We start from the raw sequence: 14,983 nt of genomic DNA on the forward strand, positions 1-14,983 counted from the left end.
GGATTCAATTGTGTTCTAATCAAAATATGCTAGTATAGCAATTCAAGAATGTTGTGTATAATTCATTAACTTGGATAGGAATTCTTCAAAAAAAAAACAAAAAAGGAACTATGAATGGAAGATGACCATATCGGAAAATGAATGTCATTTCTGTCTATTTAAGTTTTTGGTACCAATAAGAAATACAACACAATTTACTAGTCCCCAACAACGTCTCCAACGATTGGCTACCAATAAAATGAACTAAAGATTGGCTACATCAATATGTGTGTCCTACAGACCGCTAATCACATAACATTCATCCCATTTCAAGACCCTTGGTGAGAGAAATGTGTTTCAAGGAAAACACAGCTAAGATGTGCAACATTTCTTCAGAATAATAACATCACAGCAAACGTAGGAACTTCTTGGGATTCTTGCTATAACCCCATTTTGACTTTCTTGAGATAGCATGCTAGCAAACACTGCTATTTTCTGATAATCATGTAAAACATCACATCCAAAGATCAAGAACTACTAGTTCGCACTGATTTATTTGTGCCCAAAAAACACAAAAAAGTCTCTTCTATGCAATAGACACAAGTACAATGGTGTTCATAGTATTGTCGCCTTCTCTTTCCGTACTCATAACTGTGCTAAATTGTTCTGTCTCCAATTTACAATAAAAAACAAACTACATAATCATTTCCTCTGCTATAGAAAATCTTTCCAACTTCCTGTGCAAACACCTTCTCTTTTTTCTTTTTTTCTTTTTTTTTGGAAAATAAGAGTACATATAAACTGAATAAACTAAGGGACGAAATTCTTCAGCACATGGTCTGTCATTCACTATGATTTTGAGATTTCTGCTGGGGATTTCTCTCTCTCCTATAAGCATTAAAGAGATCAGCACCAAGAAAAATATTCAGAAAATTCATTCCCGCCATGCCAAAGAGAGCAAGTGGAAGCTCCACACCCTTTCCAAACTTAGGAGCATCTTTGATCAGCTTGACAGTGATGAGGGCATGAGAAGTGAGTCTTGCTAAAACAAATGTGGCCCAGTTAAGAACCCATTCTGCCTCCACAATTTTGCTCTTTGCATCACGAACGCCAGCCATTCTTCGCACTTTTCTCACATGCAGAAAGACAGAATGCAGCTGTACAATGACAAGAATTTTAGCTCTAACATTTACAACGGTACAATGACAAGAATTTTAGCTCTAACATTGACAAAATTCTTCCATTTTTAGTAGTTAGGACTTGGGAAAACAAAATTTAGCTATTGCACTAGACACCTAGAAATCTGGGATTAGATAGAGGCAATGAGGGAACCCGCTACGTTAGCACATTCTACAATCCATTGTTGCCATTGCAGTAAAAAAATTGGGCTAATTATAATAACGGTTCCTGTAGTTTAGAACTTGTGTCATTTTGATTCCTGACCTTTCAATTGTAATACATTTGATTTTGAATTTTGAATCTCATTCCAAATAAGGACAATTGAAGATATTTCTCAATTTTAAAAGCAAAATCGTCAAGTTGATAAAATATAAATTAGTTTGATAAAAATAAATGTTAAAAAATTATTTTTGAATTTTTAAATTATTTCTACCCACCAAAGATAAAATTATATGAAAATAATAAATCTTTTACATTTTTATTTATTTATTTTTTACCAAATTAATTTTTAGTATATGTTTGGATGACGATGATCATGTAATGGGTGATTTTTTTTGTTGATATTTTTTGATGGTTATTATATACTAGATGACTGTATTTATTGTTAACAGATATTTTTAGATGGTTATCACGTAATGAATTGTTATTAGACTTTTAATGTGTAATCGATATGTTTAATATATGAAATGTTTATAGTTTTGGATTTTTTTGATTTAATAATGATATCAAAGTTGTCGCTATATTTGACTTTTAAAAAAATAGAAACTATTTTAACAAAAATAAATATCAAAAAAAAAAAAAAAATTACTACCTTTCCAAAATATAAAATTATATAAAAATGATATGTTTTTAATTTTTTCACCAATTTAATTTTTAATTACTTAGAAATTTTTTTTTCCTGAAAATAGATTACAAAAACCAAACCAAATAAAACTTTATAACTAAAAAAGTTTCAGTATTATTTATTAAAAAAAAGTCATTACATTTTAAACAATATACAAGTTAACAAACACCAAATAAGTTATATGACGATTTTGCCCTTGAAATGGACCGTTTGCAAATAAAACATATTTGATTGTCGTTATTTGGAACAATATTCAAAATTTAGGATCAAATATATCATAATTGAAAAGTCAAATACCAAAGTGACACAAGCCCCAAACTATAGGGATTGTTAGCGTAATTCACCCCAAAAAAAAAATCATATTATATAAAAATGCATAACAAAGAGACGCTACCCATGTACAAGGTTAAGCCTTGACAGCCTATACAAACCAAAACAAACTTGGCCTATACACTCAACAGACAAAAAAGTGTATAGATTCTTAAAAATGAAGAGAATCTACACAATCAACAATATCTAGGTTGGGCATAACTCTCACTGAGACCCAACTATACAAAATTACTAAAACAAACCAACTTTTAAGCCTATGCAAAGGCTCCTCAATCCCCTTGAAAGGTCCTATTTCGCTCACTCCATAAAAGCCACATCAAGCATAAAGAAGCTAGCAGCCAGGCCTTTCGACTCTATTTCTCTACCTTACCTCCCCACCATCCAAACATAACTCCACCACATCCATATAGAACACCCATTTCATCACAATTAAGGCCAACACCAAACCCCACATGCCCCTTGCCACCTTGCAATGAATAAGCAAATCATCTACTGACTTCCAATCACCTTTACACATGCAACACCAGCTAAAAATAATTTTTCACTACCTAGTCAATTTATTGTAAGAATCTTCTTATGTGGTGCATTCCACACAAAGAAAGTAACCTTCGATAAAGACCCAACATACCAAATGCCGTTCCAAGGAAAATTTATCCTTCTACTTCCAAATAAAGCCATATGAAATGACTTCACTTTAAATCTTCCTTTCCTCCAAATAGCCCACCACTTTTCTTTTTTTTTTTACCGTCTACAATGCCTTGATACTCATTGATCAGGTTGAGAATATTATTCAACTGATCCAACCCTACCAATCTTAGCAATTTCTACTTACACCAATTTCCCTAAAAACCCCACTATTCTCTGACATAATCTACCACCTCAACTTCTCTATCAACAAGAAGAAGGAAAATAGCAAGGAAAGCCCTTAAGTGTCTTATCTCCACACCACTTGTGTCACCAGAATTTCAATTTATCATCTCTTCCCACCTTGAAGCTAACATGCTTTGAGTCCTCCTCCCAAACTAGCCAAAACCCTTGCAAAGTCCCCGTGACCCATGAGACATGTTCACAACTAATGAAGTCTAATCACCCCAAGAATTACCATATTTAGCTGTTTACCACTGTCCTTCAATATTTTTCCCTCTGTAACACCTCATTTTCACTGGCTCCAAGACTTGGGCTCCCTCTCAAAATGCTATAAGATGACAAGATCAATATTGATTTGATTTTCAAGAAAACTAGAAATTTTGTTTTAGCTTGACTAAGCTTCCTTAAAACCCCCTCTTTGAGTCTTGACAAACCTGCAGGAGAGAGTTTCTATGCTTAACTTAAACTAAGAAATTAATCGATTTTGCATAGTGACCAAAATACCCTTAGAGGTCTCCAAAAGAAAGGTCAACTTCCACATCATGTGAAAATTTCTTTGGCTTGCAAAATTTGACAAGACCATTTGTTCATACTTTAAAAGAGCTTTCCAACGATTAAAAAAAAAAATCACTTAAATCTGATTTAAAATGAAGAAATGGTATGCATTTTATATTTTTTGACACCCACATCACATGTATACCTGAGTCAATGTAACATAAAGGTAATCTCAAACCTCTCTTTCATGGCAATATTAGCTATCTTCTAGAACTTATCTTTGTAAGAAATATTCCTATGTTCTCAAAGTAATATATTTTATATTAGCGAGTAAATTTCCACTACCATGATCATGCTGTTAGAGACATGAAGTAACTTAAATGAGGCTTTCAACCAGGTCTATTCTTCAATTGCCTAATGGTGCATGGAGACTACTGTTACAATTAACTTGAAGTAGAATATTATCATGAAATTGTGAGGAATTGTTTGACAAAGTCGCCAGAAATTAAAGTTTGATCCAAATAATATGGAAAAACCCACGTGCTAGTGGAAGAATGGTGTTCAAATAGAGTGGACCTGTGGAAGAAGACCAATGCATTACTTCAACAGAGATGGACAAATTTCTGCCCTCAGAAAAATTGGATAAATCAACAGACCCCATCCAATGGGGGACTAAACTGAGAGCACAAGAATTGCCATAAATGTCCAAGATTGTCACAGAATTTTTCCTGTAAGCCATTTCGTTTCTTTTAGCCCAAATTTTTATTTTATGTTATTGTGTCTAACCAATTCATGGTTTGTTAGCTTTCTCACCTTAAATTAACTTCTATGAAATTTTCTAAAAGCCAGCTATAAAAAAGTTGAGTCCTGATCCCATCCCTCCCTTTAAATGCAATCCCAATAGCTTTGTGATACAATGGTTCATAAATTAACTTTTACTAGTAACACTAACATATGAGGCTCCATGAGACCAACTTCCATCACGATGTTATGAATCCAAATTTTATGTCAACCTCTTAAACCATCACCCATTGATAAATATATTCTTTAATTAAATGTAAGAAACAGGAATTATTTAAAAAGTGTCATAAAGAGATAGTAGAAAGGAAAAGCAATCACACTACAGAGTTTGGAAAGAGTTATCAGGATAATACTGACATACCTCACAAATTAGAGTGAGAATAAGGTAGTTGATTGTGACATTTCGATATAACGCAAGCGTAAAGCAAACAAGGAGTATTAGATGATGCAATAGGATTGAAGGGATCCAGCCACTGTATAATTGATAAAGCAACATATCCCACTGATCATATGCAAAGTAACCACAAGAAAAGCACAATGCCTGGTATGCCCAAGGCCAAGTACCCCCAAACAACTGTGAATGATCAAACATCTTGTATGAACCATTTGTCATCCACTGATTGATCAAAATCAAAACCACTGCAATGTAGACATTATTTGCAATTATTAACAATAACAAGACAAGGGAAGGCCAAGGAGAAGCAAGACAAAAATATGGAGATGACACATTAAACAAAAATGAAGTTACATAATTCGGGCATTTAAAGTGAAATGATTGATCATAAGAGTTGTTAGCAAAGCACAACCAAATCATGGAACCACAAAAACAATCCTATTTGGTAATATTCATAATTCTAGATACTGCTTTCATTAAACCAGTTGGCACAAAATAAACCTTTTAAGATGCTTTCCCCGAAACTCAAAAGGGTAAATTACACAAAAATAGTCCTTAAAGTAAACCACAAATTTCATTTTGGCCTCTAATATTTAATTTGTATTACTTGCATCCTGAAACTTAATAATCCAATGTAGTCTCGTTTCCTAACTTGGATTAAAGGGCATAAAAGATATATTACCGCATATATTTATGCCAAATACTATCAATCAAAGTGCCAAACACACTATGTATTTGGCTCTTAGTAATGGAGTGAAAGGCTTAGATGTGTTTTGTTTTATAAATAATGTGCATTTCACGTGTTACATGGTTCATTTAGGTGGGAAATGGGATATATTCCTCTTAATGCCCTTCAAATGCTTTGATGAAAGGCTGATGTAACCATTTTTGTATGCTTTTTAGATGGTAATCAGGGTTGGGGACCATATTGGAGTAATGTGTGAAGTTCAGGGATGCAATTGATACACAAATTAAACATTGGAGATCAAAATGGAACCATTCGTATACTTTAGCGACTATTTGCGTAATTTAATCAAGCTTAAAATGTTGAAATACGGACTATATGGAAAACCCTAGCTCCAAATTTATCAAATCATCAATAGTCTGCCAAGGAAATCACATACTAGGAAATTAGAAATAAAATGTAACAAGCAAGAAAGTTTCGTCTTCAGGACTTTTTTTTCCTTTTTGTGGCAACTAAAATACATGCCTTTTGTGAATAATTAGACATTCCTAAAAGTGAATACTCATTTGTTGAATGGGTTTAAGGCTCCTAGAATTGTGTTGTAGTGGATATGTCTCCTTACAAATGCTATAAATAGGAGAGGAAGCTAAACATTCATTATACAACATTAATGAGTAGTGCTACTCTAACCCAAAAGTTAGACCCACCTTTCAAATCCAATCTAGTAATGTGATAGTCTATTAGAATATCTAAGAGAACTTTCTCTCCCATGTGTTCTCTAATCATCAGCCAATCTATCTCTTCTACACATCACGTAGTCTAGAACGTGGGCTTATATATCATTTTGCTTTGTTGATTGGCTAAGGGCCTCAATAGTTTCCCAGAAGAATTCAATGAAAAACTTACAAAATTGCTATATAGAGGTTTTCAACATATACCCTTTGTATATCCAGGAAGTGATTTCCCTAGAACCTGTTAGTAATCTCTATACAAAAAGATGTGTTATTCGACGACACGTCTCAAAGCCACAAGTTCATTGTTCTAAAATTTCTTGGTCAAAATTAATTTTTATATAGTTCATTGATTTATACTTCCTTCAACTTGAACTCCAATTGCCACAAGAAAAGCAAGATACATCAACCAACAAACCAATCAAAAAAATCAATAAACCCAAACCCCCAAACAAATCAAAAGTTGAAAACAGAGTAGGAAACATATGAGAGTGAGGAGTATATACACATAAATTATAAAAAAACACAAACATGTAGAGAAAGAAAGAAGGAAATTGGGGGGAGGACCTGAAGCAGAGGTTATGGAGGAATGGAGGAGAGAAACGCAAGTGTTGACGAAGAGTGGATCACGAGAGACCCAATTGCGGATGACCCAGTTGGCAGACTGGAAGAAGCAAAACCCAGCAAGTATGGGGACGAGCTCGGTGCGCTTGTTGAACATTATTTCGAAGAACACAGACACACCCCACATCACCAGAGTCGCCATGAAGAATGCCCCTGCCTTGTTCTCATCATCTTGTCCTCTCCTCGCCATTCCCACTCTCTATTTCTCTCTTTCTAAAACCTTTTTTTTTTTTTTCTCTCTCTCTCTCTCTCTATATATATATAAAGTTCAGTGATAAAAGTATATCTGTATGGTAGCTTTGATTTGGTTCCTCCTCCAGAAAAGCAGAGAGAGAGAGAGAGAGAGAGAGAGAAAAGTATCTACGGTAGGTATTGGGGGAGCGTGACGCAGCTCATTTTAGAGCCTCATCTCATTTTAATTGAGAGGGGAGTCGGCTTATGCGCTGTAACGTATTCATGGACTTTCCTTCAACCGCCGGCAAAGTAATTAATTTGGGGACTCGGGCCACGTGTCTTAATAATGTTATATATTAATTAGAATATTAATAAATAATGTAGTATAATTTTAAAAATTTTAAATATTTATAATTTATATAATAGATAAAATTAATAATAATAATATAATATTAATTGATATATTAATATATAGATTAATTAGCGTATATAATACCATTATTTCTAAAGTGATAAATGCAACAAGCGCTTTATGTATTTTTAATTTATTATCATTTTAAAAGTTCAAGTTTTCTTTTTGTATCTTAAAAATATTCTCTAAAATTTATTAGTAATTTATATTTATCGAAAAACTGAACACTTTTTGAAATTTAAGCACATTCAAATATTAAACACATTAAAAAAATATAATATAATTATTTTTTAAATAATTTTAAGCTTGTTTGGGTGTAGTTTTTAGAAAATAGTTTTCTAAATTATTTTTTTATTTTTCATATTTTAATATTTTCAATGATTTTTTTAATATTTTAAGTAATTTTTAAAATTTTTTAAACACGCCTAAAATACACTTAACAAGTGTAATATTTGTGAAAAAATCTTTAAAAAATATACTAAATACCAAAAAATACAAAAAAAATAAAAATTCAGTACATTTATTATATTTTTGTGTATTTATTAGTTTTTTAAAATATTTTTTTACAAATATTTTACTATTTAAATATATCTAAGTAAGGTGCACCTAAAAAAATAAAAAAAATTACTTAAAATTTAAAAAATATTCACTAAAAACAAAAAAAACTCAGTTTTTAGAAAATTGAATTCAGAAAACCGAAACCAAACACACTAATTACTTTTCTATTTTTTTTCTATTCCGAAAATATCCTCTTTATGATTAGATGTGAATAAAATGGCAACTATAAAACCTTAAAACATTATAATATAATTATTTTTTTAAAAATAAATCTATTACTTTTCTTCTATTTCAAAAATACTGTCTTTATAATTAAATTTGAATGAATCAGCAAGCATGAAATATTGTTACATTTGTATAAAAAGACATACAAATCATTTTTTCCATCTATCTACTATTATAATAAGATAGTGACTTATTTGCAGTTTATCAAAAAATTGGTATGTCCAGTCTTATAAATGAGGTAATGCTATTTCATCATTTTGTCTATTAAACAGTTCAAATTGTATTGAAGAAAAAAGATAATGATTTTGTATCTCGTAAACATCATGTTCAGTGACGTCCCTCTCGTCATTGCCCTTTCTTCCCTCACCCATTGCCAGCGCAGCATCATTCCTTACTATACACCCATTCTTCACCCATTTTACCATATAAAAAAAAAAAAACACTTTTGTTGAATATGAAGAGAGAAAATAATTGAAAGTATGAATGATTGTGCTAGAGCATAGATTGCAAATTAATTGGTGAGGGTTTGGTTAATACTTGATAAGATTAGTTACAATATGGTGGTCATGACTGTAATACCCATAGTGGTGTGTGTGTAAATTAAATGTATAAATTAAATAAACAGTACAATAAAATAATTCAAAAAATAATTATATAAATTATTTTTTGAATTAAACGCTTATAGAAATTAATGTCGAGACTTGTGTTGGACACAATTTCCTTAAAGTAGATTTCGTCATCACTCTGGTGCTTCGAGTTTTACCGGTGTCTACTTCCCAGGATGCAACGACTAACACTTAAATTTGCAACACTACAAATTCAACTCTGGCGAACAAAAACTCTGATGTAACTCTCTCTTTTTCTTCCTAAAAATTAAATGCAGAATAGATGCAGAAACACAAAAAAGACCAGAGAAAGAAGAACGAAATTATGATGGAAAAATCTGATCAAATGAACTGCTGGAAGCAGGCTTTATATAGGAGAAAAAGTGCCTTTTCAGAATAGGTACCTAACAGGAAAAACCTGTTCAGAATAGGAACAGATCTGTTCAAAATAGAAATAGATTTGTTCGGGTGAAAATTGTACCTGTTCGGGTGGACCTTTTGAATTTGTTCAGGTAAGGGCCTTATGAACCTATTAGGGATCTGTTTGGGTGAAAGAAAAATTATGGACCAATTTATTTTGAATTTTGAAAACAAAATAAATAAATAAATTACAAATGTTTTTGGTCCAAAAATATAAGTATTGGGTCAGACAAGCCCAACCTAACCTCACACTACGCACCCGCGCCAGCGTCTAAGCGCAGCCTAGCCCGCCTGCCCGACCGACCGGCAGCGGCGGTGATGCACGCGTGTGGTTTTTGTTTTGGGTCCAATGGGTCTAGCCCACTTCACCCATAACCTCACCCTTCTACAAACTTGGTTATCCCTTAGGGCCCATCCCAAGTATCCCAAACTAAAGTATATAAACCCATTCAAACCTTTAAGCCTTTCCAATGTAGGACAAGCACATTTCACAAATGTATAGAAAACCCACTTAAATACATTTCCATGAACCAAAAAATGTGAGTAGAATTCTCATTCATCCGGAAATGGTTTATATCAACCAAATACATGGTTTTATTCACTACGCGTCATTAAACATGAACCCAATAAAAAATGTTAAAAATAACGCTTGGGTCCTACCTTAATTAATGCTCAAAGTTAGCAAAAAATAAGGATTTTCAAAGCTATTTTCCAACAATCCCCCACATGAATGAAATTCACGATAACGGACATGCAACAGGATGCAGACAAAGAAAGAGTACATTAAGAAAATACACCACATCGAGATAGGTAGCTTTTGGCTTTGAACCTCCTCTAGTAAAAGCCTATCGGACTTACTGGCTAACCAGTGGACGCGATGCCTTAAACTGTTCAGCTATTTGTGTAAGCCAAGACAATAGACTACATAGTGTATCCGCAGACACAGTTTGGTTCTTACGGTTGTATTCATTTTGGCCCTGAACAATGCTTGGTAATTCATGAGTGCTCTAGAGAATTTAGCCTTATCAATTCTCATAAAACTAGCCCAGTTCACACTCATATAGGTGATTTCTTATTAAGAGTATTCTACTATACCCCACTTGGATGTCCAAGCTATAAAAATCATTAAAAGCAAAGCTTATCCTACTAACGCTGCAGATATCACTCTTCTTATCATAGAAATGGGTAGGAGCAAACTTCCTTAATGATACGTTAAGTCATCCATAATTCGGTTGTCCCTTTGAACCTAGATCTTGGGATCTCCAGTTAACTAGGTTAGGTTGCCATTATGGCGACTTTTAAGTAATCGACTTTAATCTCATTCCCTTCGATAAATAATACACTTTCTCTCTAGTTAGCCCTTTAGTCAATGGATCCGCAATATTCTCCTTTGACTTCACATATTCTATGGAAATTATTCCATGTGAGAGCAAATGTCGAACGGTATTATGTCTTCGACGAATGTATGACACTTACCGTTATACATATGATTCTATGCCCGTCATATTGCTGCTTCACTATCACAGTGAATGAATATAGCTAGTGTAACACCCGAATTTGTAAATTTAATTCAATACTGCAATAAATAGAATTCTTTATTAGTATTTTATTAATGTTATGGTTGTAGGTGATAAAATGTAATCTAATTAGATTATTAAAACTTTGGGCCAAATGTGAATTAAATCAAAGGTTAAAAAAAGAAAAATATATGGTGGTTTATTACTATCCTAATATATAGAATGGTGACTAAGTGATCACTAGCTTAGGCCATGTGAAGAGAGGGAGAAACAACACTTGTTAGACAGGTGGCCAAGATTGAAGCAGCCCATCTAATCTGAAACCATGCAAACATGCCTATAAATAGTGAAATACCTGCGCAGTAAGCTTCAAAAGTAAGGACAAGAAATTGGAAACCATTCGTAGTGAGGCAAGCTTCGAGAGCTGAGGAAGTGTTGCTGGGAGTTATAGTAGGAAAATGAAGGCTAAGGGTGAATCTTAAGGTAAGTTATATTATACCTTGAGTTACCATAATATTTTACGAATGTTTTGAGTTACCATAATTTATTTTATATAATTTATATTTTATGGTTATGTTAATGTTTCAATTACGTGGATTATTTCCTGAACTCCATTTGCTTAAATTGAAATCCATGGATATGTTTATTTAAATTTTAAAAATTATTTGACAATAATCTTGTAAACAATTATTTTCTGTAAGTACCACTACGGGAGTCTCATGCCTTAGGGGACTTAAAAAAACAAACCATTGGCCCCTGTTTGGCCACTTTGTGGTCCTCTGTTTGTCATGGATCCATTGACCCCTATTCTGATTGTCACTCCAGTGACCCCTGTTCTGTTCTGTACCATGGTTATAGTTATTTACGTAATTTCTGTATTTCAGTTTCTGCCATTTAAATAATTTATTTATGCAACTTAAATTATGTTAATATTTTAGCTTAAATAACTATCAATGGCTATTTTGTGCCATTATACTCACAGTATAATATTTCTCACTCTGCCATGTACTTATAGTTGTTACCCCTTCAGGTGACGAGACTTAGCAGGATCAAGACGGGGAATAAACCACAGTGTTTTCTTTTTCTTTTCTTTTTTTCCTTTTTTTTTGTACTATCTACATTTCTAAGTAGACACCTGAAATAAAATAAAAGCCCAAATGACTATGTTTGTTTTCTTTTAATAAACATTTGGTACCCAATTATTTTATTTTAATTTATTTAATTTATTCGCTTACGCTACGACTACAAAATTATTTGAATTATTTTATATTCATCTTGTTGTGACGCTGAGCCTTTGGGTACCGGGTTTAGGTCATGATAAAAGTGATATCAAAGCTTTTATAATAAATAAAATAAAAAAACCCTGAGTGTCTATTAATAAAAATATATATATAGTCATAAAATAAAAAATAAATAAATACTATATTTTGTCCAACATTATAATTTTTTAATTATATATATATATTGTCATAATATAAAATAAATAAATAACATATTGTGTCCAACATGATTTAAATAAATATTAGGTAGGCTAAGTTTTCTTGTGTTGTAGGACATGGCACACCAGGAAGAATTGATTTGGTTCGAGCCTCAGGGAGCGCATCTGGCCCCTAACTTATTGGAGGGCTGTGGGGACTCAGAAAGCACTATTGGACAGACCCACCCTAACCTTGACCGACTCATGGGGAGGCCAATATCTTTGCAGGCCAACCCTAACGAGGACTACCTGTTTTGAAGACTTAGCTGGGCTAGCACCCGAGAGAGATACATTGGGCCGACGCACATCGTTGGATTGGTACATCCGCATTTCTTGGGTACTCCCTTACCCCCAAGCTTTGTCGAGAGGAGAGGGAATATATATCCTAGTAGCCACATTCACACTACTACACCTCCTCCACAGCACATTGTCCAGACCCCAACTGTGGACTACACTGACAGTACTACATACTTAGAGATGCTTGTACGGCTCACTAGGTGGCAGTTTTGGGGATATGACCACGGTGTACCGATCTACATGGTCCAGGTAGTTTGGTGCTGTTTTGGGATTGAGCTTAGTGGATGGGAGTTCGAGTCCCTCGTACAGCAGGAGTTCCCATGGCTGTTCCATGACCCAGTCTTCCAGAGCTAGTTTTCGTGGGGGCTCAATGACCTATTCTAGGAGCATGACCGAGAGATGTCGCTAATCTTTTTTTTTTTTTTTTAGTCTAATCCTTATATTTTTGTATCAGTAGGATTAGACATTAACTCTTGACGACTGGACTAACGCCTTATGTATAGTAATAATGATATATATATATATATGATGTTTTATGTGGTATTAATGTGATAGTAAAACTAATAAAACTAATACGTTATATATGACGTTGTATCAAAGTTGTATCAATGTGATATCATGCTTATATCATCTTACCTTGTAGTAATGGCTAATGATGGAAATGGAACCGGATCGTCGGTCAATGGAACCGACCTAATGGAGCAAATCATGGAAAGAGCAGTTACTAGTTTTCTGTGAGCCCTACAAACCAACATTAATAGCGGATTGCCTGAACGACGAGAAGAACCAACTACAATAAAACAGTTCCAGGACTTGAAACCTACCATATTCACTGGCAGCACAAATCCACTGGTGGCAGAAGCTTGGGTCAGAGATATGGAGAAAATTTTCCACGCACTACCTTGCACAGAAAGATAGAAGATGACTTTCACTACATTCACCTTCAAAGATGATGCATAAGAATAGTGGCTTCTTACCTTGAAAAAAGAAGAAATTGTGACTTGGGCAAGATTCTTGAAGGTATTCTATGAAAAATACTTTTCAGATTCATTACGGGAACAAAAGGTGGTAGAATTCATACATCTAAGGCAATGAACCATGACGGTGGCCGAATACGAGAGTAAGTTCACACAACTAGCTCGATTTGCGACATACATCATCCCCACCGAAGCTAAAAAAGTCAGGAAATTCGAAGCAGGATTGGATGCTGAAATCAAGGACAAGCTGGAGGTTTTGAAACTACCCACCTATTCGGAGGTGGTGGATCGAGCATACATTGCAAAAAAAGGGATTAAAGCCTTGTGCTCTGGAGAACCAAGCCAGAGGAAACGATTTTGGGAAAGAGATAACAGAAGACTCGCTGTTGCGCTTCTCAAGAGGGTAAATACGGGCACAACTAGTTCAAGCAATCAAGGTCCTACAAATCTCAGAGGTGACACCATTCCAGCTTGTTCTACCTATGGAAGGACTCATTGGGGACAATGCCATCAAGATACGGGAGTATGCTTTAGATGTGGCCAAGTTGGCCACTTGTTGAGAAATTATCCAAAGCTTGCCAGTCCTATAGCCGGCCCCTCTGAACCAGTCCGAAAACCCATGATACCTGGAGGAGTGAGAAAGGATCAAAAACGCCAAGGAAGAGATTTTTCCTTGGTGCTTGGAAACCCAGAAGTTACTGAGAATGTTGTGTCAGGTACACTTTCTGTTTGTGGTCACTTAGCTCATGTTCTCTTTGACTCTGGTTCAACTTATTCTTTTGCTGCACCACACTTTGCTACCAAGTTAACATCAATACCCGAACCCTTAGGATATATACTATATGTGTCTTTTCCTTCTGGTAGTTCTGCCCTTAGTGCTGATGTGTACAAATCTTGTACTGTATCCTTAAAAGGTGAAACCTTACATGTAGACTTGATTCTCCTCTGCATTAGTACCTTTGATGTGATCTTAGGAATGGATTGGTTAGCTGCCAACCATGCCTCTATTGATTGTGAAGCCAAAAAGGTCTTCCTTTGGTCATTAAACCAACTCGAGCTTGTCTTCGAAGGAACTTGAATCTCTCCCCCTCCATGTGTTATATCCTTCATAACATCCCAACGAATTCTAAGAAAAGGTTGTTGTAGTTATATCTGTTATGTGATCAATACTCAACAAGAGGCCCCCAAACTTGATGTAATCCCTATGGTTTGAGAATTCCCGGATGTATTTCCTGAACACCTGCATGGTACCCCAGTTGACCGAGAAATCGAATACACCATTGAAACCCAACCTGGTACACAACCAATCTCAAAGGCCCCTTACTGCATGTCCATGACAGAATTGAAAGAACTAAAGACCCAACTCCAAGAACTACTGGACAAAGGCTTTAT

The 14,983-nt window shown here is 34.3% G+C and overlaps 2 protein-coding genes across 2 annotated transcripts; one reads left to right on the forward strand and one right to left on the reverse strand.

Moving 5' to 3' along the window:
• Window positions 1–530: 530 nt before the first annotated feature.
• LOC114267899 (TRAM, LAG1 and CLN8 (TLC) lipid-sensing domain containing protein) lies at window positions 531–7,387 on the reverse strand. Its single transcript, XM_028208986.2, has 3 exons — window positions 6,873–7,387; window positions 4,857–5,134; window positions 531–1,136 (listed from the first exon to the last, which is right to left on the reverse strand). Exons 1-3 carry the CDS (start codon window positions 7,117–7,119, stop codon window positions 822–824), a joined length of 840 nt encoding a protein of 279 aa, XP_028064787.1. The 5' UTR covers window positions 7,120–7,387; the 3' UTR covers window positions 531–821.
• Window positions 7,388–13,712: 6,325 nt separating this feature from the next.
• On the forward strand, window positions 13,713–14,669 carry LOC145821903 (uncharacterized). The gene has a single exon (XM_082918475.1). The coding sequence runs from the start codon at window positions 13,713–13,715 to the stop codon at window positions 14,667–14,669; it is 957 nt and encodes a 318-aa protein (XP_082774601.1).
• The last annotated feature ends 314 nt before the right edge of the window (window positions 14,670–14,983 follow it).

The sequence above is a fragment of the Camellia sinensis genome, chromosome 3 (genome assembly GCF_055761805.1).
Source record: "Camellia sinensis isolate YWXY chromosome 3, ASM5576180v1, whole genome shotgun sequence".
NCBI lineage: Eukaryota > Viridiplantae > Streptophyta > Magnoliopsida > Ericales > Theaceae > Camellia > Camellia sinensis.